Here is a 25997-nt window from a genome sequence, read left to right as displayed (position 1 = left end):
CCAGAACTGGACACAGCACTCCAGATGTGGCCTCACTAGGGCTGAGTAGAGGGGCAGGATCCCTCCCCTTGACCGGCTGACAATGCTCTTCCTAATGCACCCCAGGATTCCGTTGGCTTTCTTGGCCACAAGAAAACACTGCTGGCTCATGAACAGCTTGTTGTCCACCAGGACCTCCAGGTCCTTCTCCACAGAGCTGCTTTCCAGCAGGTCAGCTCCCAGCCTGTACTGGTGCAGGGGGTTGTCCCTCCCCAGGTGCAGAACTCTGCATTTGCCTTTGCTGAACTTCAGACAGTTCCTCTCTGCCCATCTCTGAGGTCCTTCTGGAGGACTGCACAGAACTCTGGGGTATTGGCCACTCCTCCCAGTTTTATGTTGTCAAATCTCATATTTTTACGTTTTTATCAATGACCTGGAAAAAAACATGACCATTTCTAAGAATGTGGAAATGGCAAAAGATGGGATATTGATTCACAGAGCAGTCAAAATTCTTTGATAAGATAGGTTCAAAGAAAAGATATGCTTTAGATGAGGAAGGGCTCTGGAGATATGGTAGTTAAGATGAGCATATGCTCACAGTGTAATTTTACGGCCATATAAGCAGAAATAGTGTATTAGATTGTCTCTGGTTTTACTGCTGGCAAGACTACTACTGGCATTTTATGTCCAATTCTGCTTCTGCAGTTTAAAACTGACGATGACAAATTGGAAGAGAATCAGAGAAGAGCGGTGAGAATGGTTAAAGAGCTTGAAGGTAATGCCTGAAGGTAATGCAAGGCTTCAGGAACTTAATCTGCTTAGCTTTCAAAGGGAACATCAAGAGACTGTTTCAACCGACTATGTAAGATCACAGGAAAGAAATTTGGTAGAAAATGCGTCCTCACAGTAAAAGATAAAATTATACCAAGACAAGTGCTTAAAATCTGATGCTAGGAGTAAATAGCAAATTTTAATAAATTAAATTGAATTATTGGAATAATTTTTCAGGACCTGTGGCAAATTGCTTTTCACCAGACTTTTAAAAATCCAGATTGGTAGTTATATATTCCTATATTGTGTGTTCTGATTGAAAGAGAATAAGTTCAAAGGTGTTTCTTTGTTTTGTATTGTTTCAGAGATCTGGGCAGTTCTTAAGAATAGACTTTCCTTCTTTATATATCTGTGAATCTACAGATAAAGTGATATTCCCATAATGAAAACATACTTTGAAATATGTTTGGTTAAATGCATTTTCATTTTCATAAGTACTAGAAGTATGTCTGAATTCAATAATAAAAGTTAGTTGAGGTGCCTAGCTGAAAGTGTGTTCACTGCCTGGAATATTATCTCTTGGAAAACTGAGATCCATCTTTCCTCAACCAACTAGCAATTTCTAGTTGATATATGGTATTTAAGAAAAGTTAATTTAGGTGTTGTAAATTACTGATGAAAGAATAAGACTAAGCCCTTAGGTGCTGTGTTTATTTGATTACAATGTGACACTGGGTGTCTGTACTTGAGACTAATTGTGTTACTTAAAATGGGGGTTTGGGTCCTTTAATTACAGTCTTTCTTTTCAACAGGCCCATGCTAAAGTCTGGCATCTCTACAATGACCATTTTCGTCCAACTCAAAGAGGAAAAGTGTCCATTGCCCTTAGCTCGCACTGGATAAAACCTCAACGTATGACTGAAAAAAACATAAAAGAATGTCAAAAATCCCTTGATTTTGTGCTTGGCTGGTTTGCTAAGCCCATATTTATTGATGGTGACTATCCAGAGAGTATGAAGAGCAACCTCTCCTCTCTATTGCCTGAATTCAGTGAAGTTGAGAAGAAGTATATCAAGGGAACAGCAGACTTTTTTGCTCTTTCTTTTGGAGCTACCCTGAGTTTCCAGCTTTTGGACTCCCACATGAAATTCCAGCAGTTGGAATCAATCAGCCTGAGGCAACTCCTTTACTGGATAAACAGTGAATATAACGACCCCCAAATATTCATTGTGGAGAACAGCTGGTTTGTTTCTGGTACTACCAAGAGAGATGATGCCAAATATATTTACTATCTTAAAAAGTTCATTATGGAAACTTTAAAAGGTAGGCCTGAGTTTGTATTAATATGTGCTTGAAAAAATCATAAGGCAGTGTAGCCTACGGAGATGTGTTAAAGCACCAGTCTGAAAACTGATTTTAGTCTTCAACATTCATCTTGGTACTTTTGAAATGAGACTTCAAATGCCTTTCCTGGATTTGTTCTTTTCTTCAAGATAGCATTTGGTGAGCTTGATGCTGCTGTCTTTGAAGTCAGCAGGAAAAATTCTACTGTCTTTGGTGGGAGGAGGTGCAAAATGTCTGAACTGTATTCTCAGTGGACTTAGGAGAGTTTACTGTATTATTTATTAATAATTGTTTTCCTTATCTGAATGCATAGGTACAAAACATGAGAATATATATGTGAGGAGGTAAACACTATGCAACAGGAATTCCTCTGGGAAAAAAACCAAAACAAAGACTGGAATAATTAATTTGAAAATGAAAAATTGGAACCTTTTCATTCTGCACCTTGCCCTGACACAAATTTTTCATTGGTGCAGCTGTGGGCATCAATCACGGTAATCTGAATTTACGTCAGTTTAAAGAAAACAGAATGGTTGAGGTTACATAATCTAAATAACTTAATTTGTTAGCCTATTATTTTTTCCAAACAGGAAGAGAAATACACCACCTTATATAAGGGTTATTTTCTAACTTCTCGTTTCCTTGTGGAAAACAGGTTTTTTCAATCCTAGTAGTCACCAATAAGCTATTGGGGTACCCATTTCCACTTTCATTGTATTTTCATTTATTAATTTACAATTTAATAACTGATTTACTCATCTACAGTTTACTGTTCTTGTTTTAAAAAGAGTATTATTGTAGCTATTAGTTCAGATGAGATAGCCATTGTGTTACATTACCATTTTCATACAGTGGATGAGTAAAAATAGCTTTTATTTTATTCTCAGCACTCATGAAGATGCAGAGGACTCCTCAGTTGGTTTCATCTGCTATCCCACAAACCAGATTATTGCAAATAAATTAAAAGGTGAAAAAGTACCTGAGTCAGTGCATCCAAGATAGAAGAATGGAAGCAAAACAGTAACTAACTGTTGCAAGTACAGTATCACTAGTTTGCATGAAGTCAGATGAAGAGCTCATCTTCATGAAGGGGTCGTATTCCAGTTGCCCCTATATCTGCTTAGTTTTCGAATTGCTGGAAATATGTACATGGATCTGCCTTTTAAGCACAGCTGTCTGGAAGCAATCTCAATTTACAAAGTGTCTTTCCTTTTAATGTGTCACTCAATAAATAATAATAACAGCAACAACAGTATGACAGACTTGTCATATTAACTTAACAATACTGGCACTTGACTAAACCTTTTATAGAAAAAAAAAGAAAAAAAGAAAGAGAGACAGGCTGGATCTATAGAAGGGACTTTGTTGTCATTAAAATGAAAATAATTGCACCCAAATCTTCTGCTCTTAGAATCTGCAAAATGCAATGTAAATACCAAAGTTCTCTATGCAATACCTCGGGGAATTTAGTTGAGAAAGATCTACAAAACACATCGTGCATGTTGTACATCATTAAAGAGCAAAGACAAAGGCACGTTTTCTCTATGAAGAGAGAAATAAGCAATAAAGCACTGCAATATGTATTCTTGAACTATTTGCCATGAGATTCATTCCAGCAGTCAAGGGACAGTGAAATGACTTTGGAGCTATAGCACTGAGAAGCAAGGATAATTAATTTAGACACAGGGCTGAATAAAGGTGGGTTTGCTGCTTGCTAGATCTGAATGGTATCTTTGCCTTATTGTGTGCATGCACTGATTCAGACAAACTTCTTATTTATGCATCTACATTAACAAGTAAATGCAGCCCAGTTGGAGCAAGCCTGTACAGTAAAAAGAGTTGGTGTTGAGGGCCAGGTGTCCACACTGTGTATACTCCTGAAGCCCATTTCTGCATTAATTTCACCCAAAAGGAACCCAGGTCTTGCATCCTGAGACCACTCTGTAATGTGAACCAAAGCATGATGAGAGAGATTTGCTCAAGAAGTGTGCTTCTGATTTCAGCTGAACTGCTGATGTAGGTGTCTGTTCTGATACTACATGCTGTAGACAAGCTCTGTACGTTTCTGGTGGTTTTTGTTTTTTGTTTGTTTTTGTTCTGGGAAAGGATCTCTATTTGGGATTCACAGCCCTAAATCCTTTTACTATTTTTGATTTTTTTTTTCTAATCAACCCTTTAAGGTTGATTAGAGTAAATAGAGCTGTAATATAAAGTAGTTGAATTTTGATTAGAGTTGCTAATTGGTTGGAGATGTCTTCTCACATGTGTAGGTACCTCACCATTTACTCTGGGGTCATATTCACTTCCCAGCTCTGTCTGTGATGCAACAAATAAATGGATTGTGTCTTGTAAGGCAGAGCATGTTTATCAGGAGGGCTTGCAAGCTCCTCTGGGCCATGTTGACTAGTGGAAGGGTTGGGTCATTGTCTGGGGAGTTAACAGGCCTGAATTCAAAGAGTCTTAAGGAGCAGAGGAGCAGCCAGGCACCTGACAGGGCAGGACCAAGCTCTTCTCAGATATGTGCAGAGGCAAAACATAGATCCTGGGCACCTTCCACATGGAAGCAGGGGCTGAAGGCTTCACATGCCTCACCTTCAGACACCGGGGTTGGAGAGCAGCTGAGCAGAGGGTTTTAAAGATCTGTATTTGATCCTTAGGAGTCTGCCGTGTTTCCTTGGACAACTTCTGCATTACTGAGCTAAGCAGAGCATGTGCTGAACTGCTGTTTGATTTTTAATCCAGCTCTGGCAGAGTTCTGGTCTGTACAGTGTCACACTTTAGGCATACTGTGCAGGATTGCTCAGGACAGGAGTCACTTGCAGTGGGTAGTATGCACAAGGCCACTAAGTTTCAGAAGCAAGGACAGTTTAGGTTTCAGTCTGCCTGATTTGCACACCAGCAGACATAAAGAAAACAAGGGAGACATAAAAAGGAAAAAGAAAAAGGGGAAAAAAAGGACACATTAATTTTCATAGTGGTTTTCCAGTAATGTGCAATCCATGTGGGATACTGTGTTTGAGACTTCAGACTTCTAGGAACTTCCAAAAATTTTTCAAGTTACTTCTTTAGTAGGTGACACTTAAAAGTTAATACATTTTTAAAGAAGGATTTGAGGAGGATTTTTACGAGGTGCTCAGGAAGTGTGAGAGTGCTGTGTGATGACTTACAGAAGGGGTGAGATGCTGTTCAAAGAAATTCTCACTGAGACCAGTTAACACAGTGAACCTGTATTGGCTTTTACTCTGCTGGTATGGCAGATGTCATCATGGATGCATGCAGAGGTTAGAAAAATACTGACATTTGCCAAACACAAAAGAATGATGCCTTTAGAAGGAGAAATATTCCATTTCCTTAGACATTTTCTCATGACCTTTGGCAAAGACTGGGCTGAATTTGTTGCTTATTTAACCGCATTGTTCATTTAATTGATTCAAACAGGGTTACAATCAAGAATCCACGTGGTCCTTCGTAACTGATTGTAATGAGGTACAGTAATAAAACCAGGAAATTAGGACCTTGATATTCTGGTTGCCTGAAATAACGCTTTCAGTTTTAGTAGGCTGGGAAATATTACATTCAGTCAGTACCCAGTTTGGGTTGACAGAAGATGGTGAGTAATAAAGATAAACTTTGCTGCCTACAGAGCCAAACACGAGTTCAAAAGAACATTTAAGAATGTGCTTAAATGCACTGCTGAATTAGGGTGGGTCTAATTATGTAATTAAAATAAGCACACTCCTTTGTGCTTTCCTGGAGCTGAGCCTTGCCCAGGAACATTTTGCTTAATTTCAGTAAAACTAAAAGTGAGTATCATTTAGAATCTTAAAATAAAACTATGGTGCTGGTAATACTAATAGATGCCAGTAGACCCTCATATTAATGTTCAGTGTGTGGTAATTCTTAGAAGTCAAACAGTTGACCTGGAACATATGCATATTTTTAGAAATTCTTAAATATTTAAACTGGAAAATGCTATTCCATAAAAGATGTAAAAAGACAGAATTATCAAATAAACAGAGTCTTCCTGCGTTATCATTTCTACTTAAATTCTGTGGTATTAAAAATTCATGAGCACACCAAGAGTGCTGTCAGGGTTTTCTCAATACATATTTGTTGGGGGGGGGGGAGGAGAAAAAAAAAAAGAGTAAAACTTTTGTTTGTATGCAGAGTAGTGCTGCATTAAGCTCCCTGGGTGGGAGCTGGAGTGTGCGCTTAGCAGAGGGCAGTGCAGTACAGTCACCAGTTCAGTTGCTGCAGATGGTTCAGGTGCAGCATGCTCTGCTCTGAGGCTGAGGTTTGGCTCACCTAATTAGCAGCACTACTCAAACCACTGCTGCACGGCTGCTCTTTCCAAATCTTGCTTATTTAAAGCCAAGCCAGGTACCTCTCCTGCCTTGCACGGTGCACCCATAACCTGGCGGCTCCTTGAGTGCAGTTGAAATATCTTCCCTGAAAAGGCTTTGAGGTAGGCCCCGAGATACTTATCTGACCTATTGCATTGTTCTTACACAAGAATGCAGCAAACATTGCTGATACAGTGTAATGTACAGAGGAAAAACAAACACTACGATAAATTTGGGTTTGTTCTTTCCTCAGCTATCCGGTATGACGGAGTTAATGTGTTTGGCTACACAGTCTGGTCCCTCCTGGATGGCTTTGAGTGGCACAGGGGATACAGCATTCGACGTGGATTGTTTTATGTTGATTTTCAAAGCCATGACAAGAAGCTGATGCCCAAATCTTCTCTTTTATTCTATCAAAAGCTGATACAAAAAAATGGGTTCCCACCTTTGCCTGAAAACCAGCCCATAGAAGGTATTTTTCCCTGCGGCTTTGCTTGGGGAGTTGTTGACAACTACATTCAGGTGAGTCTGATAGTAAAGCCAACAGGCTGTCCATCCAGATCAGTGCATGAGTTCATAGTGATACATTTGCTGAATAGAGTGTCTTTGCCAGTATGTATTACCACATACCAGTGCTGCAAGGAGACAGGTACAAGGGTTTTGTGCCAAACACTGTTTTTCCCTCTTCACCAGCCTTTCTGTGTTTGACCAAAGAGAACCAGACAGATTGAGATACAATAAATAACATCTTAGAAAAACATACAGAAGTGAAAAGTGGTCTGATGCTCATCTTCCCTGGACATATGTTATCTGTTACAGGAAGTCTTTTCAAAGGGAAGTTGGTTAAAACTGCTGAAGTGTATATATGTTTTAGAAAACTTCTTGAAAACTCTTAAAATTCCAGTGACGTGTTTCTACATCTTCTGCATGTATATCCTGATACTGTAATTAGAGTGATTTTGTGTAAAAGGAAGTAAACAAGATTTAGGTGAAATTTCTGTATTCCTTCTTTTTAATTTTAGGTCATACCGTGTCTGATGGAGGCCTGCAGTGCCCCTGGATAGAACCTAGCTAGATTATGGATCCAATTCACAGCTCTTACTCTTTATTTCAACTAATTTGATATTTTGGGAGAATCTTTCAAATTTTAAGACTTTATAGCATGAATAAAAATTGTAGCGTAGTTATGATCTCTTTAACTGTTTGGCTCTGTAATTCTCAGATGCTATTTTGGCTTGCAGGGCTTCTCTAACCACAGTAAAGAGGTGTAAATTCAAAGGCTTGATCCAAGAACAGAATTTTGAGTTTACAGTTTCCACAAAGACAGAATCTTTCTGAAGGCTAAAATGTGAGGGGCTTATTTGTTTTTTCTCACTCCAGAAATAAGATCTGACTTTTTTCCCTTGAAAAATACTGCTGCTTCCTTACCTGGTGCACTGATTTCCAAGAAAATTCAAGTCATTATCCTCCTAGCTCTCAGATAGTTTAAGAATTGGAAATGGAATTGCTGCTTTTGGAATCAGTAGCAACTGGGAAGTTGCAGAGTCAGTCAGCCTATGACGGTTAAAAAAATCCCTCCCATCCCTGAAACCTTCAAAGCTGAATATTTTCATTTCAGAAGGCCATTCAAACATTTTGTGCTGTAAGGCTTAGGTAGTGTGATTTGTAGATGCATCACAGTGGAAAAACTGTTTTGACAGCATTCCCACAGTATTAGTGGAAATGCATGCTTTAGTAATCTACAAGGGACAATTCTCCAGAAAAGCAATTTCCCTCAGACATGCTGTTTTTTATTACTTTCTTCTATAAGCTCAGTACTGACCTCTCCAGAGAAAATAGCAACTGATTTTCAGCAGCTTCTTTACACAGTTTGCAGAGCCTCAGCTACAAGTTGAACACTGGTTGTAGGCTGACACCTGCTTTTCAAACAGAGAGCAGGACAAGGAAATCTGAACTCAGGGGGGAACCACACACCAAAGGTTGAAAAGGAGAAAAGGACAAATAAAGGCATGTGGTACCAGTATCCTGTGGTTTGGATCTAGAAAGAGTTACCCAAAGTACGACTGAGGAAATTTTACACTGGGTGTTATTTTAAGTAATTGAACTTTTCGTTTTCTAGTCCTTACTGTGTTGGTGATGATGTTCATTAAAAAGTGAAAGTATAATTCTGAGTGACCCTGAGAAGATAATCTTCTACTGTATTAATGTGTCATACAGGCAGTTCTGACATTTGAAACTCTAAAGCCTTATGGGAAATGGTTTTTTTTGTTGGAGTGATATATAGTGGGTTTTCTCAGAGTCCCAAAACAAAATTGATTCAATTACCAACAGCCTGCTGAAATAGCTGGGAAATGAGTTCAGTATGAGTTAAATAAAAAAGGATGTCTTTAGCAAGAAGGAAAAATTTTGCTTGTGAACTGAATTTGTTCTAAAATCAAGTGCAGAGCATTACTCATCTTTCTTCATAGTCAGGAAAAGAACAGAACATAGAAGTGATGTTGCATTCATTCTTTTACTGCATTCAGGGAGTGATCTTGAAACTAAATGTACTGGGTAATTTACAACAGACAGTCTCTCTGTAGGCCTTTCTTAATCTTGAAAGAAAAACATTTTAAAAATTACTGTAGTCTTGACTGAAGGTCTCCTTCTCTGGAGATCTGTGACAGGCTTAGTGCCTTATCCCTGAGCAATCACTTGTTTCTTATGCAAACTGGAACAACTTGGAGAAGATATAACATGGTGACCATTAGCATAAGCTTGTTTGAAAAGTACAGTGAAAATGATACATAGATTTGGTACTTTGCTGACCTCACATGTTAATAGAAAATTAATTCATTCATATAAGCCCATTCATATGCCAGTATCAGAGATGCTAAATACAATTTTTTGACTTAAAATTTTCTTTTACTTGTTGTGCCTGATGGTTATGATGTTCCCACCTACCTAGTTCAAACAGCCTGAATTGGTATGTTTCTTATTCTACCTAGGTAGACACGACACCCGCCCAGTTTCTTGACTCTAGTGTTTACGTGTGGGATATTCACCAGACGAAGAAGCTTATTAAAGTGGATGGAGTTTACACCTCGAAACGCAGGCGTCACTGTGTTGACTTTGCTGCTATCAGGCTCCAGATCTCTCTTCTGCAAGAAATGCATGTCACTCACTTCCATTTTTCACTGAAATGGTCTTTAATCCTTCCTTTAGGTAACCTTTCTCTAATCAACCATACACTTGTACATTATTATCAGTGTTTTACTAGTGAACTTCTCAGAGTTAACATAACTCCCATTGTTGCTTTATGGCAACCTATGATTGAGAATCAAGAGCTTCCAGTTTCCCTTGCCAAATATGGAGCTTGGGAAAACACAGAAACTGTTCAGGCTTTTGTTGAGTATGCCAGATTCTGCTTTACAAGTCTTGGGGACCATGTCAAATTTTGGATCACCATGAATGAACCGTCTGTGAAAAACTTGACATACACCGCAGGGCACAACCTGTTGAAAGCCCATGCGCAAGTATGGCATCTTTATGACAAAGAGTTCAGGAGATCTCAGAAGGGTAAAATATCTATAGCTTTGCAAGCTGACTGGGTAGAACCAGCTTGTCCCTTTTCCAGGAATGACCAGGAAGTTGCTGACAGAATTTTAGAGTTCGACATTGGCTGGCTTGCGGAGCCCATCTTTGGGAATGGTGACTATCCAGAGGTAATGAGAGCATGGCTTCACCGAATAAACAGTGTTGACCTGTATAATTTACACTTGCCTTATTTCTCAGAAGATGAAAAGAAGTTAATACAGGGCTCATTTGATTTCTTTGCCTTGAGTCACTACACTACTACCCTTGTGGGCTCGGAGAAAGAAGATGCAGTAAAATACGACCACTACCTTGAAGTTCAAATGATCAATGACATCACATGGCTCCACTCTCCCAGCAGAGCTGCAGTAGTGCCCTGGGGACTGCGTAAATTGCTCATGTGGGTTAAATCAAAGTATGGCGATATCCCAATTTATGTTATGGCTAATGGAATTGACGATGACCAAAATATAGTGCACGATAAGCTCCGAGTGTATTACATACAGAATTACATCAATGAAGCTTTAAAAGGTAAGGAACCATAGGCGGTTTATAAGTCACAAATCCCACTATTATATTAGTGTACATGGTGTGATAGAGGATGTTTAACTTAAAAAAAAGTCCTCTGTAGAATACTTCATAAATATAATATTATGACAGCATAACAGATAGTTTTCCGCTTGATTTATGATTGATTGGTGTTACTAAGCATAAGGAAGACTGACTTTGCTCATATTCTGCATAAGACAACTTTTTTATGGATTCAATAAATTAAAATAGATGTTATGTGAGTAGCTCCACATGTATTTAGTCTGTATTTCATCTTATTGCACTTCTACTGTTGCTTTGCTTTGTTGCTTCTCTCCACTGATGTGCCTCAGGGCTGGGTATGAGTTCTGTTCCTCAGCTGTCTCTGTATCTTATCCAACAGTGATCTTATCCAACAGTAATCTTCATAATAATTCAGCTGTCTACCTCATTATACCATTTCCTGGACTGTTTCCTGCTATTCAGAACACAAACCAGTCTTTTTCTCTGTCTCAAAGATTTGTAAATTATAAGGCAAAAAGGAGGCATTTTGAGTCATCCTGTCATACAACACATGGTGTTTTATTCCAAAAAGCGCAAGACCGAACGAGATAATTTTTACTGATGAAGAATCTTCTGCACCTCCCTATAAGCTGTTGTAGTGTGTGTATAGATATAGATAAATCTCGCTTCTAGTATTAATTTCTTTAGCTTCATCTTTAAGCAATTTTTGTTATGCATTTCCACGTGTTTTACTTTTGTAGGTCTTCACAGACAGAAGACAAGCTATGTCTCATTTATCTCTTTGATAGATAATACAGACGAAGCTCTTTGTGTCCCTTGCTATAAAACATCATTTCAAAGTTATGAATTATTAAGCTTCTCCCTGTGTGCCAGTATGCCTTATGAGAGGGGTAAACCCAGACCTGGACACACCGTTCCTGCCACAGCCACATTTATATCTCAGGCAGGTATAACGTAACCTCTTACCCTCCTCTTTCCTACATCCAAGCACGTCGTTAGCCCTTTTGACCATGACAGCATGTTGGTTACACACACTCTGTGGTGATTTACTAAGATTTTAAACTTGGTGACAGATTTCTGCCCCCACCCCCACCAAGCAGCAGTGCCTCTGCCAAAGTAGGTCTTCTTGTTCTTTGACATCTTCACATTTGGTCATTTCAAATGTCAGCTGCTTGCTTGTGCAAACCTTGCAACATTTGCTGAATTATGTCTCTAATCTTTGTGTTATTTGCAAAGTTTGTGAGAAATAGTTTTACATTTATTTCAAGTTGCTGATATATTTAAGATCATTAAATAACTCAGTGCTAAAAGCATATCTCCATGATCGTGGTAGAAATTTACCTACTGTGACACTTACTTACCTCCAATTGCATTTCTAGACTGACTTATTACTTCTATTTGAGACCAGTTGAAATCTGTTTATTATGGGCTCCCCTTGACCTTAAAACACTCTGTTTTCTTGATCTAAATGCCATATAATACCAAGTCAGTTGCCTTGTGAAGTCCTAAGTATATAACTTAAAACATCATTACTTTATTGATCGGCTGATCTCATAAAAAAGATGTCAAGTTAGTCTGACAAGATTTATTTTTCATAAGGTAAAACTCATTGGCATTAATCATGTATTATCTCCTGTAATTCTTATTTATCAAGCCTTATATAATCTGTTCCACTCTTTTGATAGGTAGTGAAGGATGTCTGGCAGTTCCATAATTTGCTAGGTCATCCTGTCCACTCCATTAAGTATTGGCTTTAACTTCCTCCTCTGTAATTTCCACCTCTTTCACAAATTACTGAACGTAATATCAAGTGCTCAGAAGTTCATTCTCCAGCATTTGGTAGCACTGGCTTCATATTTTGTACATCAATAGTTAAAAAACATATCTTGGCTATATTTGGGCTTGTGGTTACAAACTGTTTCTTCTGTATTGCTTGTCTCTCCTTCCTACCGCTTTATACCATACCAGTTCTTGGCACTTCTGTTTTGAAAGTATCTATGGATATGGGTTTTTCTCCCAGTTCCCATTAGTGAGAACACCTGCACATCCCCCTGTTTTTAGAGAACTTTGCCATTTGTACTGTTCTGGTACAATATCCCCCAATCACGTCTTTCTCCCCTCTTTTGTCCAGACTGTAAATAGCTCCTGTGTTTTTCAGCCTAAGCATCAGATGTGAGCCTATGTTCCTATCTTTTTACCTTCTGTGTCATGGATAAATATATCCCTGCTAATTAGCCATCACTCTCCCACTTTAGACACCATACACTCCTCCATAGTGTTTGGTCCATCAGCTCTGGTATTGTGCCTTTGGTGCTTTTGTCCTTCTTGTCATTACATAACCTTGGCATCATGACTGATTCAGGTTTCTCCAAGACTTGCATTTTTTTTCTGCAAGACCCTGTGCAGTAATGAGGGTGGATTACAAATCTTGTGTCCTTACCTCAATGTCACACTGTAGAGGAATAATAGGGGCTTTGGTACATGTATGCTTTTCTCATAAAGTCCCTATTCTGCCTTCTTTCTCCAGCTGGTTTCAGGGACTGCATGTGGAAATATTTGTGCGTGTAATGTTGCTCACCTGCCTTGTTCCAGGTGAGCCAACAGGTTTGTGCAGATAAATGATTCCAGAATGCAGTACAGGACCCTTTAGACTGAGGCTGTATTTTTAAGTGCTTTGTACCCTGTTTAAGTTCATCTTTGCCAATTGAAAACAAAAACCAGCAGTAACCATTTATGTAACACCATTAAAACCACCTGCAGCTCTGCAAACACAAACTAATTATCCAGGGTAGCAGCTCTGTAAAAGGGCAGGTAAATATTATTTCATTTTAGATGTGAAAAGTACATTAGACATGCTAAATGTCTTGCATGTGGCCACAGAAAATTATTTCCAGAGGTGTATGAAAATTCATCATTTCTTAGCTTTCAGTCCCGTGTTCATCTGCTAGAAGATGTTCCTTTAATTTGTTAAAACGGTGATTTGAGAGATAAAGTATTACACTTTGTGTTTACTACCTTGGATTGATTGTTTTTGTCAAGCGGGATGGATGGCTCAAGGTTAACACTCAAGATGCTGGACCTCTTCCAGTAGCTGAGTTAGCAGTATGGATTGTGGACACGTTCTCAATAAAGACTAATACAGGTCATCTTGGATCAGAAACTTTGGTCAATAACAAGAGAGGGCTGTGATTTGCATAACCTTTCCACTTGCACAGGTGATATCCCAGTACATGACCTCAGCATGGGTGCACATCTTTTTCTTGTGTCACCGTGCCTTTGCTAGTGAGAAGTGCAGCCTGACGTCCTCAGTTCCTTGACTGTCCCCATCGGGAGGTGCCCTGCAAAGGGAGAAGGAGCAATCAGAGGCACAGGCTGCAGAAGTGTAGGTGCAGGAAACTCCAAACCTGTATTCTTTCATGCATAACAAAGAGCCATCTTGTCATGATAGGCTCCGTGCTGATCATTACACACAGTCAGGCACTCACAGCTGTGTTTACCAAGCACAGGGAAATATATTGCAGGATACTCGCAGATCACACTGTCTGGCAATGGCTGACAGATTCTTACTTTTTATGAGAAACACTTCACAATGTACTTGTACCTTACCTTATTTTGGGAAGGAGAAGTGCAGATGTGGGTTTAACATCCCCCTGCCCCTCCTTTATGTACGGGCATATGATACTGCTCTTGAATGCCAAAGTGACATTGATTCATTGCTTCAACCCTTTGTTTTCTTTTGCAGCTTACACCTTGGACAACGTTAACCTGCAAGGATATTTTGTCTATTCTTTTAATGACAAGACTGCTCCTAAATATGGTCTCTACAGTTACGTTGCAAATCAATATGAACCAAAACCTTCTATGAAACATTACAGAGAAATAATTGACAATAATGGTTTTCCTGGTCCTAAAACTCCTGAGTTGCTGTGTCCAGAACAGGTTGTCTCATGTCCTGAATGCCACTTCTTCCGAACCAGAAAGTCATTATTAGCCTTTATCTCTTTCATATTTGTTGCTTTTATTGTTACTATATTCTTCATTACTTACTACTCCAAGAGGGTAGAAAGAAGGTATAAATAGGGCTGCCTCTTTGAATACATCACTCACTGTCCTTTTTCTTGCATCCCTTTGGGAAATCTGAAATGAGTGCACAATTGCTGATTGCTTCAGCCTTTACATTGCCTGATACTGCAGGACACTGACATTGAGAAGAGATTGCTAGCATATGGCTTCCAGAAATAATTTTCTCTGGTTTAGTACATTTGGTTTATGACCAGTCCTTAATTCTTGTGGTTGGAGTTGTATCACAACTTTCCCTGGAACCTTTTGTTGAGCAGATGTTTTCCCCTTCTTGGTTTTGCCTTGCTGAGTTGGACAGGTTTAAGTATGTTTTGAAACGTGGGGTGATGGAAGAGTCTGAATGTCAAATTCTCCAAGAGAAGATGGGGGTGAAACAAAATGGCTTACTTTTCCTTATTAGGGTTTAATGCTGATGTTGCTTAATCAGAACCAGAACCTGACTGGAGCAGGGATTGTGACTGAGAGAAGAAAGATGGGGGAGAATTGCACAAAGCAGTGCCAGGGGAAAGAACACCTCCTTTCCTAAAGCAGATGCAGGGAGAGGAGCAGGGGGAAATGAGTCTGTGCTGCTGGGAGCTCTGGGTAAATCAGTTAACTACTACTGAGGCTGCATCTGACTTCAGGATGCCATTGGGGAACTTCAGCTTAAGGAAACTGTGTCTTTCTTGAGGGAAAAGAAGCAGGAATATGTCTGGGGATTGCAGGGGTCATGCCATCTTGCTGGGAAGAGATGGGAAGGGCTTCTCTTTGATTTGCTCAGAAAAAAAAGGCAAAGAGCAGGAACTGGGATGTCTTTCAGTTGGCAGAAAGCTGCATACCTGACCCTGTGCCCTGTTGCCCTGTAGCCAGGGACATGGCAGGCCTAGGGCACCCCATTCCTCCTCAGAGCAAGTTGCACACAGCTGCCACTCTGCTGCTACCTGGCTACTTACCGGCTGGAAACTTGTGTTAACTTAGTAGGATGGTCTCTGCATGCCATTTGTGTTGAGCGCAGAGACTTTAACTCCCAGTATTTTGGTGTAGTAGTCCAGCACTTTATTGCTGCTTTTGCCAGGGTCTGAGTCTGTGGAGCTGTTGGTCCAAGCCTCTTACAAGTTGGCTGGAGGTTCTCCTTTGAGCAATTGGTCCTGGCAGCATTTCATCCCAAAGTATTACTGAATGTCTGAGGGCCTCTTGTTTTTCTCTCAGCAAGATAAAATAGCAAAATATTAGCATCATTTTTTATTAGTAGAAATAGAGAATCGGAAAAAGTCCCATGTTATTTTGCCTGCCTTGTGAATTAGGAGGGTCCTCAGTATAAAGCAGTGTGGTCATTTTTCTCTGTTCTTGTAACTCTAGACCTGCATTGCCTTCAGCTATAGTTGTATTTTTATTGCTATGTGAATGATGTCACTCACTGGAAAGAATATTTTAAAGGAAATGTGCTCTGTGTTAATTAAGAATTATTTATCTACTGAAGCTGATTATGCTGTATTAAATGTGATATTTATCTACTAGATTACTAGAAGATGACTAAATGACCTCCCAGGATTCCTTTTAATCTGAAAACTCTATGATTCTATGATTCTATACTGTAAATTAAAACTTACCTACGAAATACTATTTTAATTTGTAATTTAAGACTATATTTTTCTTGAATAATGCATTGAAATAGAAAAGAATTAGTATCTTATCATAATGATTAATATATTTGTCCTCTAGATCTAGTCTTAAAATGGTCTCTCTTTGCATTAATGTATATTTTGGTATTGAGATTAAGGTGAAAAATTCAGTGTAAGTGATGAAGTATTAAAAAATGTATAAAAATTATTTATAGACTGATAGGATTTGCTGATGAAGAGAACATATCAAACTGCTGTATATTTATTTGTTGGTGCCTGGTGCACTGTGGAGAAGAAATAGCTCTCCCTAAATATGTGAAATGCCAAATGGCTTTCTCTATGGCATGGCCATGAATCACCTTGCAATGCATTACACCAGCAGTCAGATGCCTTTGCAGTATGTAACAAAATGTGATATTCATTTAACACAAACTGTACCCAGGTCACACCCAACTTATGTGTTACGTATGTGTGTGTATGTATGTTATATATTTTGCTGTTGGTAAAACAAAATGAGTCTGAGCCTGGTCTTTCTGAGAAACCAGGCATACATGCCTCCCCCGAGTTTGAAGGGGTTCGAGGGGCCTGGGCAGGGCAAATCTGGAAGAGTGCAGGTGCCATGCTGGTGGGCACTGGTCTGTCCTGCTGCTTCACTAGCAGTTACCATCCATCCAGTCTCTGCCGTGTGCTGTGGAATGGCCCAGCCACAGCACAGTGTGTGAAAAAGCAGCCCCAGCACGGAGGAGACCCGGCAGGCTCTTCCCATAGAGGCTGGGTGATATGTAACCACTGACAGGCAGATGGCACCAGCTGGATGTCTAATTTGTAGGTAAATTGGGATTTGTTGCTGTATAATCGTATCATCTCATGGTGCCGTGACCTGTGGAACTAACGCAGCCTTTGGCGCAATTGCCTTCAGAACAGTTTTTAAATATCGCTGCAGAGCAGTGACTGGCTTGAGCTGGGCACAGCAGTTACCAAAGCCTTCTCCTAAGCATCTTGCTTGTGGTGCTGCCTGTGCATAGCGGTGTGCAGCTCTCAGCCAGCAAATTGCATAATGATGGGCTAGGGAAAATACCCGCTGGTCTGATGGAGATAATGGTATGGTTTTGCCTTGGGAATCTGCCTCATTTTGTGTAATCAGGGTCCAGTGCGAGTTTCCTGTCCAATCTTCTCAAAAAAACTCACCCTTCACTAACAGCAAAGAAGCCCCTGAATAGGCAAGGACTACACACCCGTTCAAGGAGAACCACCGTGTGCTTGTGCAAACTGATGCGGTAATCACCTCCTGCAATCCGGCCGTGGGCTGTGGGGCACTTGCTCCCTTCAGTGCCCATATGTGAGCGGTGATCTGGCACTTCCCCCATCTGTGCATCTAGAGCAGAAATGCGACAGTAGCAAGGACTTTGAGCAGAGGGGGCTCCAGTCAGTCTGCAAAGACAGCTCGGTGGAGGATGGTGGTTTATTTTCTGAAGAGCAACAGGGCTCTGCATGTTTAACATGCAGTTTCTTAGGTAGACTACTTTCTTTATTTTTAACTGTGTTTCTAGAATGAGATGTTGTTGCCAGTTTACTCAATGCTTCAGATTAAACATGTTGTAAAATACAAAATTGTGTTTTTATTCAAAATATTTTTGTGACATGAGTGCAGAGCTTCTGGTTTATTTCTTGAAAAGATTGTGCAGAGTGACTGTGGGAAGGGTGTCTTTGTAAATGACAGGATGAATGTTATATTGTTTTTATAACAATCTCAGAAGTGAAATAAAGATACTGAATGTAACAAATTGTAACATGATCTTACTGTTTAATCTGTCTAGTTTCTCTGCCTGCAGCATGAAGTGCAGAGTACCTCAGGAGAGGCTATTATGATAACTGTGCAAGGAGTTCATGTTGCTGTTTGTTTTTCCAGTGCCACATAAATAACTGTAACTTTTGTTGGAGATTGCTGGGGCCTGTGGCTAAACAGATGTTTTTCCAACAGACCCAGGGGTTTGGAGGGGTTTTTGTTATTTGAATTATTTTTTTCTTAAAGTCACTGTTTCTATTTAGAAAACCTATGGAAGTAACCATACCAATATAAGAGTATTTTGGTGCAATAGCTTATTCCATAGTAACAGTGCAGTAAATTTGACAATTCTTCTATTCCAGCAGAGTTACTCAGAGGCTTGAGGGATTTTGTCAGCATAGCTGTGCACCAAGCACTGAGTTTGCGGCATCTTTGTTAAACATGTTAAGAAATGGAAATGTCAAGATTAAAGGAAGTGGGAACAGAAATGGACAAAACCAATGAATAGGACAGGGACCATGTAAGACCAAGTACGTTTAAACACCCAATTTGCCCTTTTATGCTTGCACTGTATTGTCTTGCTTTCGAGTCACTTAGAAAACTTTATCTGTTCATTCTGCTTGCAAAAACTGCTTAGGTGAAAATGCCCTTATTCAGGGTGAAGAAGTCAGTTTTAGGTGCCAGACTTCAGCTTCAGCAGAGAAAGTTCAGTCCTGTTCCTCCTTCACTCAAGCAAAGCCAAGAAAAGGAAGCATGGAAAAGAAAAGGGAAGGCTCTTCCTGTCTTGGATGTTCCACTCATGAATTACCAAACCACCACCTTTCACCAGCCATCTCAAGGCTATAGCTGGTGCGGGCTTGTTAAGCCCACCCTTTTTATTTTTCCTGACTAGTTGAACAGGAACACCACTGTCAAACAGTTCTGAGAAAACTAATATTTTTAAGAAACCAGAAAGTTGAAATAACAGCAGCCTGCAGCCAGGACACTTGTGGGTGCTGACATGTTGCTGGCTATTATTTTGTAATGTTTTCTGTGTTTCTAAAGGAGTGACAAAAGTGCCAGCGAGGCAGAGAGAATCCAGGGAAAATACTAAAGTAGGGCAGAAAAGCCACAGGCACAAGCAGATGTGTGAGTTCCTTGCTCTGAGAGCTGAGTGAGTAGTCCCCTTCTGTGGGGATGGGCCATGGGACTTCGAATATTCTTTGATAAAAAATTAAAATTTTTTTAAAAGGAATCTACTCTGAAAACTCCCTACCTCCCTTAATGACATATTTCTCCCTTAATTACATACCTCCTATGTAATGAATTTAACTGTCAAAAGCCTTTTTCTTGTCACAAGAATTATTCACAACACAATATGGTGAAGCATTGTTATATGATCTCAGCTCTCCTGAGGTCATCCAAATGTGTTTCTGGCCCAAGTCCCAGGAGGTCCATGGGAGTCTGAAGTGCAGGAGAGGTGGTCACTGTCATTGGCACTGAACAAAGCAGCGGGAATGACAGCAATGATGTTTTCTAAATACTGCAAATTCACAGCAAGTGGGATTAGTTTCTACTTTAGTTCTTTCCTGTTATAGTGGAAACGTTTTCTTCCTTACAAAGAATAATACACAAAACTTTGTTGGTTTTCCTTTTTTTTTTTGTTTGTTTTTGTGTTTTTCAGGGAAGAACGAGTTTTAACACTTCCCCCATAACCTCAGATGTATAATGTACTTCTGATTTTTTTTTATGGCATCAACCCTTGCAGGGGATGAGAAGACCTGAGTAGTAACTTCTCAGTCCCACCTGTTTGGCTCTCAGGAGCTTCTAAGCCAAAACTTCCCTTGGGGCTGTGCCTTGCTGGGGTGTATGTCCCAAGCCAGAGCAGCACCTCCCAGGCAAGACATACTCTGGGGCCTGGAGGAAAAGCAGAGCCAATGGTATGCCCTGGTGAGATTCTGGCTGACATGGCAGTTTGGCTCTCAGCAGCGAACTGGCTGGTGTATTGCCACCTTCTGTGTTCAGGCCTCTGTAACAGGCTCTCAGCAGTGTTGTAAACTATCAGGGCTGCACAAACACAACACCTGATCCAAGAAATCTGCTTTTCCTCCCACCAGAGGGAACCATGAATTGGCTGAGTGTTTAGTTCAAGAGGTGTAATGGTATAAACTACCTGTGCCATAAATTTTTACGAGGTGACAAAATTTTGTAGTCTGGCAATAGCACAGTTGAGCTGGAGGCCATCAGATGCCCTGCCTGGAAAGGGAGGGCAGCAAGATGGCGAGGAGGTCTTCCTGCCAGGCTGCAGCCTCTCTGGTCAGCCTGGAGGATACCTTGAGGAGTGCAAGGCTGCTGCTCCTGCAGCCTGGGGCAGGCATGGTCCAGGGACTTAGTGCTGCATGAAGAATGAAGTAGAGCCAGCTCCAGCTCTCTCATCACCTGCTCTTCCCCCCTTGGGCACATATTTATATACATTTGGGCTATGAAACGGGAAGTGAATTACCAAGGTATGACATAGGTACATCAAGGCATATAGTTTATTTAGAAGACAAAAAGCTGTTTACAGGCCCTACAGATTTTTTTTGTTGATATTTATTACTTTATAGCAATCCTTCTGCCTCTCTCTCTCCACTAGGATCAGATGGGTCTTATTTCCAAAAGCTGAGAAAATAAATGTTCATAAAGGAAGCTGCCGGTGTTGCAGTCGCCTCTCCAAGCACTTGCTGAGCCTTTAAGTCCACTTCTGATGCAAGTTTGTGAATTTTATAGACAGTTGTAACTCATTTATCTGCCACATTGCTGCGGGATCCATGAGCAGATATTGCCTTTCCTTGCACCTCGCAGCGGGAGGCAGTGGGGTCCTGCACTCGGCAGCACATGGTTGCTCCTGCTTGGTATTCACAGGCACATTCCTCTGGCTGGTGATATATTATTATTGGGCTGGAAGAAAAATAATGCAACCAAGCTCTTATTATTTTCTCCTTTTATCTGTTTGGTCATATTAATGTGGGATCATCATTACATAAATGCACAGGAGATGTAGTCAAGGACATGTTCATTTTTAAAGTCCTCCAGTGCTCTTGTACTTCAGTCATTCATCTTCTGTCTTTAATTACAAGTGATCTCAGAGGCACTTAAAAGATTAAATAACTCAATTATTTGAAAAACAGAAATGCAATAACTGTATCTCTTTCCTGATAAATACCAGCCAATGCTGGAAAAGGTTGCCCAAGGCAAGACATATTGGGAGGCCAAGGAGGCCATATTGTAACATTTTGGCTTAGCCCAGTGATACCCATTTAAATTTTTGTAATTTTCAACCTTTATTTTTATTTGTATTGAAAATAGCCACAAACTTTTCCATTGCTGTCCTGATGGTTTCAGCAGTGCAAAGAATGTCACTGCTCAGTGATTTACAAGTGTCCTGGTACCTGCTTGACTGTGGAGAGGATGACATGAGGATAACCACAGCTTAAAAAGGCTGGGCATCGGCATGGCCAGGCAGTAACCCCCATTCAAGGCGATGCTTGTGGATGGGGGCATGATTTGGTGTTCGGGAAGGGTATGTAGTTCAAACACGTCATGGCTCTTTCCAGGTTGAGGTGGGTGAGTTCACTGCTGCCAAGGCCAGGTGAGCATCCATGCTGTGCTAGAGGGCAGTCTGACTCAGGTTCTGCAACATTGTAGAAAGCAGGTTAAGGTGGCCTGCCAAAAGGTGGCGTGTTCTTGGTGTCCCATGGCCCCAGGAGGAAGCTGTTGGTGCACTCTGTATGTGGGCATTACTCCCAATGCTGCAACAATGCATCTGCAGCAGCAGTTTGTCCTTCCTCACCAGCAGCCCTATTGCTCACCAGGGATCCCCAAGTACAGCCACTGAACAATGGGAAGCTTTCCCTAAATATTTTTTTTGCCTCTTTTGCAAAGCAGCAGACGTGATGGGCCCAAAGCTGGGAGCCTGAGTAAGGGGTGCAGGCTGGTGTGATCCCTCCTTCCTGGGGCAGGAGAAAATGAACATGACTCTTCAGGGAAGGAGAAATCCAGGCCAAAGAGCTAGAGTCCTGTACCTTCTCTTCAGAGGCCCAGTTCTGAGTTCCTGTCCCACTGGAAACCAGACAACACAGGGCAAAATACTATAGCAACTGTGAGCCCAGAGTGCGCTACGCTTCCTGTATTGTGGGCTCTTTGCTCGTGCTGGTTAGCCAGCAGTGTGGCACAGGGATGGGTTTTTGGTGTTGAAAAACAAACTCCCTGCTTTTGACTACCCTCATGAAAGAGATGGGGGCAAAAAAGGACTCGCTGTTTGTGGTCAAGCCAGACCAGCTGTGGTACTTCTGGTCCTATTGCCATGAAGACCAAGCCTGGCTGGCGTCAGCAGGGTGCGGTGGGGTAGCCGAGTGGGCTGGCAGATCCTGGGCTGCTGCCCCGCCTGGGTCTGGGGTTCAGACTGCCTACAGCCAACATCTGTCCCGAATGCATGCTGGGGTATTGCTGGCCCGCAGATGCTGCTGAGGGGGTTACTTGTCCTCTGCTCCACCACCTGTGGTTCCCACATTTATTTAATTAAAAAAAAGAAAATAGTAAGTAATTCAATACACATCCTCTCAAGAAAAAGCAGTCATTCCATCAAGGAGCAGGCCAGCGGTCTGGGGAAGTACAGATGGCCCTGTGGCTAATTTGCTCCCATAAATCGCAAGCTGTTGCAAATCCTCACTGCAGCAAATGCTGGCTCTGTGTTTGTGGCCATGTGCCTGTCTCAGGGCTGCTATGAGCATGTGAAAGAGAAAGCAGAATCTGTAGTTTTAGGCTGTTTGCCTTGTGCCTTTTGCAGAATTGATATTTTGATTAAGAAATAAGCTGTAATCCTGTAGCTGGCTGCCAGCAGAGCTCTGCAACAGCTCTTGCTGTAAAATCAGGTATTCTCTTGTTAAAGTGCAACCACTGCCAGGATCCCATCCTATCTCCTTGCAAACTGCTGCCCATGAACTGCACACTGCAGTTCAAGTCTGCTCAAGGTAGAGAGCAGTTCACTGCATTTGAACCACGTCTGCCTTTAGCCTCTCTGTCTTGCTGGACTCACACCCCTGGGACGGGATCAAGAGCCCCAACCTGTCATTGCAATGGGACTGAGGAACACCTGTGCTGTGGTACAGGCTTATGGTTGTTTTACTGCTCTCTCCTTCTGCCTTCTTGGAGGAGAGAAGCAGAAATGATCTCTCCCCACTCTGATGTTCCGCCCCTAGCGTAGGGCATGGGACATCCTGTACTCAGGACCTTGCAGGCTGGCGATGCCTGACTCCCCCTGTTGCAGCTGGAGCTGGGACCATTGACCACCTGCCCATGATCACCCTGCCCTGAAGGCTGAGCCCTGTGGCCTCTTGTGCAGCCTGGGGTGGGTGAGCAGATGAAGGTTGGAGCCCAGCCTGCAGGCAGGTATGCAGGCACTGAGCAGAGCAGAGGGTGTGCTGGGCTCAAGGCCTGGGCTCAAGCAGTGCAAGAGAGCAGTGGAAAATAACCACCTGTGGGAGGTCAATAGGAAGGTATCGGGATAGAGATCCTTGCTTCAGAATCAAAGGGGTGGAAGGAGATAAGTCTTCACGTTACCTTTTCTGCAAGAGATGCTAACCTTCATCAGAGGTGTAGAGGCTCTGGTATCTGAAACCTCCTGTGGATTAGAGAAGGTATCTGGGAGTGTGTGAGACCCCCCCAGTATTAGCCTATGTAAGACAGCCAAATAGTTATCTGCAGTGTTGGAACATTTTCCCTGTCATTTACTCATTAACTGAGACCCACTGCTCTGCTTCGTATTTGCCCTTGATTTCCACATACCCATGTATTTGCTGAGCAGAGTCTTGCACAAAGAAGTAGGACATTGTACAGTTGTGCAGTGCTAGGTGGGTTCTGCTCTGCTTCCATTGCTGCTTTTTACATAGTATTGCTGAGCGCCCCATGATATTCAGGGTCACAATTTAAAATGTACTTCTTAAAATCCAAACACCCACCTTGTTACAAATCTGTGGTTTGATGCCTTCTATTCCTGGTCCTGTAACACCATGATATGCAACTGCAGTTGTAACAAGATGGTCTGCTTGGCCTAGCACCCATCCAAATGAATGTGGCTGACACATATTTGGCAAGGAGAGCATGACATGGCCATGCTAAATCCCCATAGGATCGGGAGTGAGTCATACTGCTTGCTTTCTGGCAAGGTCTCTGTTCGTTCCCCAGCATTTTCACGACACTGTTGAGCTAGAGCAGCAGTGTTTTCATCCTCTACTGTCTGATTTTCAGGCTTCAGCAGTCTTCTTGATATTTATTCCAATATTTTCATCTCCCAGTCATCTCAGTGTGTTCTGCTTGTGCCCGTGTCTAACAACCACCTGCTGTTTCAAAGAGCAACACCTTTTAGGCATATCAAGATGCTCCAAGAGTGATACTGATTCTGCAGTGTAAATGCATCAAGCAGAGGGATGCCCTGCTGGTGACTCCTGCAAAGTGTTGTAAAGAGGATGGATGCTCAAGAATTCAACATTATAAAGACTGCACACACCAGGAGCTGAAACATCAGTGCTGTTAGGGTTAAGACAATCTCTTTGCCCTGACATTGCTGCAGGGGGGTGGGAGGGAGAGATGAGACTGAGAGCACATGAAATACTGTATTTTTTTGCAAGAAATGATGGACTTACACAGCTGACCATTTCTACCATGCAGAGAATTGGAGAAAAGTGCTTCCTTTAAATCTAAATTTTAATACTGAGCTTTCCCTGAATGGTGGGACATAAAGGCTTACCCTCCCTCCTAGATGGTCTCTCATAGCTGACTCTCTGCTTAGCATCCTGTTTTCTGAAACTCTGCTTCTTTTAATAATTCAAGAGAGAGTTGGAGAGATATAAGCACATGTCCTAGTTACAGCTAGAATAGAGTTAATTTTCTTCTTAGTAGCTGCTACAGCACTGTGTTTTGGATTCAGTATGAGAACGTTGATAACGCAGTGATGTTTTGGTTGTTGCTAAGTAGTGCTTACCCTAAATCAAGGACTTTTCAGTTTCCCATGCTCTACCAGTGAGGGGCTGCACAAAAAACTGGGAGGGAGCATAGCCAGGATAGCTGACCTGAACTGACCAAAGAGATATTCCATACCATAGAATGACATGACCGGTATATAAACTGGGGGAGTTGGCTGGTGGGGACAGTCACTGTTGGGGGATGGGCTGGGCATCAGTCAGTGGGTGGTGAGCAACCATACTGTGCATCACTTGCTTTTCTTGGGTTTTATTTCTCTCTTTTTTAACCCCTTACTATTAATAATAATTATTATCATATTTTGCTCTATTTCAATTATTAAGCTACTCTTATCTCAACCCATGGGTCTTACCTTTTCCTGATTCTCCTCCCCATCCCTCTGAGTGGGAGAGTAGGGCATGGGTGAGCAGCTGCTTGGTATTTTGTTGCCAGTTGGAGTTAAACCACAACACCCATCCCAAGGAACATTTATTGCATCTGTAGATATGTGTAAGATAAACCACAGGATTCACTATCCTACTGTTGCATCTTTTTCTCTGTTGCAGTGGCTTGATGAATTTGAGATGGCTGACATCTGATAAGATGAACCCAGCATTCAGCATCCCAGCTCCACAGTCGCTCTTATGAACCTAGATTTAAATTATTGACAAGAACATGGATGCAAAAACATGGTTGAATTCAGTGAGAGTCAGGGGCCTAAGCTGTCGAGGACCTGAGTTTACATTTCTTAAGCCTGGACTTGATGATCCTTGTGGGTCCCCTCCAATTCAGAATATTCTACAAATCTGTGAAGCTAGTTTTCCTAGCTTAATCGCTTCTTTGGAAAACATAATCTTTGCCATGAAGCTCATGTATACTACAAGTATAATGGACAACAGTATCATTTTGAGCCTGCAATCACTACTGAAGTCCCATATCAGAACAGTTTAGTGTATAGCAGGTTGCAATAATGAAACCAAGGGCTTAAGT

General features: G+C 41.4%; 1 protein-coding gene across 3 annotated transcripts in view; it reads left to right on the top strand.

Moving 5' to 3' along the window:
- The window catches only part of KL (klotho), a 52581-nt gene extending 26604 nt beyond the window's left edge, over nucleotides 1–25977 (top strand). For 2 of the 3 annotated variants that reach the window (XM_027677751.1, XM_027677752.1), the window contains exons 2-5: nucleotides 1563–2073; nucleotides 6691–6959; nucleotides 9425–10541; nucleotides 14305–18027. In XM_027677751.1, the coding sequence (XP_027533552.1) occupies nucleotides 1563–2073; nucleotides 6691–6959; nucleotides 9425–10541; nucleotides 14305–14642 (2235 nt within the window). In that variant the 3' untranslated portion in view covers nucleotides 14643–18027. Of the gene's footprint in view, nucleotides 1–1562; nucleotides 2074–6690; nucleotides 6960–9424; nucleotides 10542–14304; nucleotides 18028–25573 lie in introns of those variants that run through there. The other variant, XM_027677753.1, reaches the window with a different exon arrangement.
- The last annotated feature ends 20 nt before the right edge of the window (nucleotides 25978–25997 follow it).

Source organism: Neopelma chrysocephalum, unplaced genomic scaffold, assembly GCF_003984885.1.
Source record: "Neopelma chrysocephalum unplaced genomic scaffold, ASM398488v2 Primary Assembly neopelma1_43, whole genome shotgun sequence".
Lineage (NCBI taxonomy): Eukaryota > Metazoa > Chordata > Aves > Passeriformes > Pipridae > Neopelma > Neopelma chrysocephalum.
This window is presented reverse-complemented; position numbering and strand designations above follow the sequence as displayed.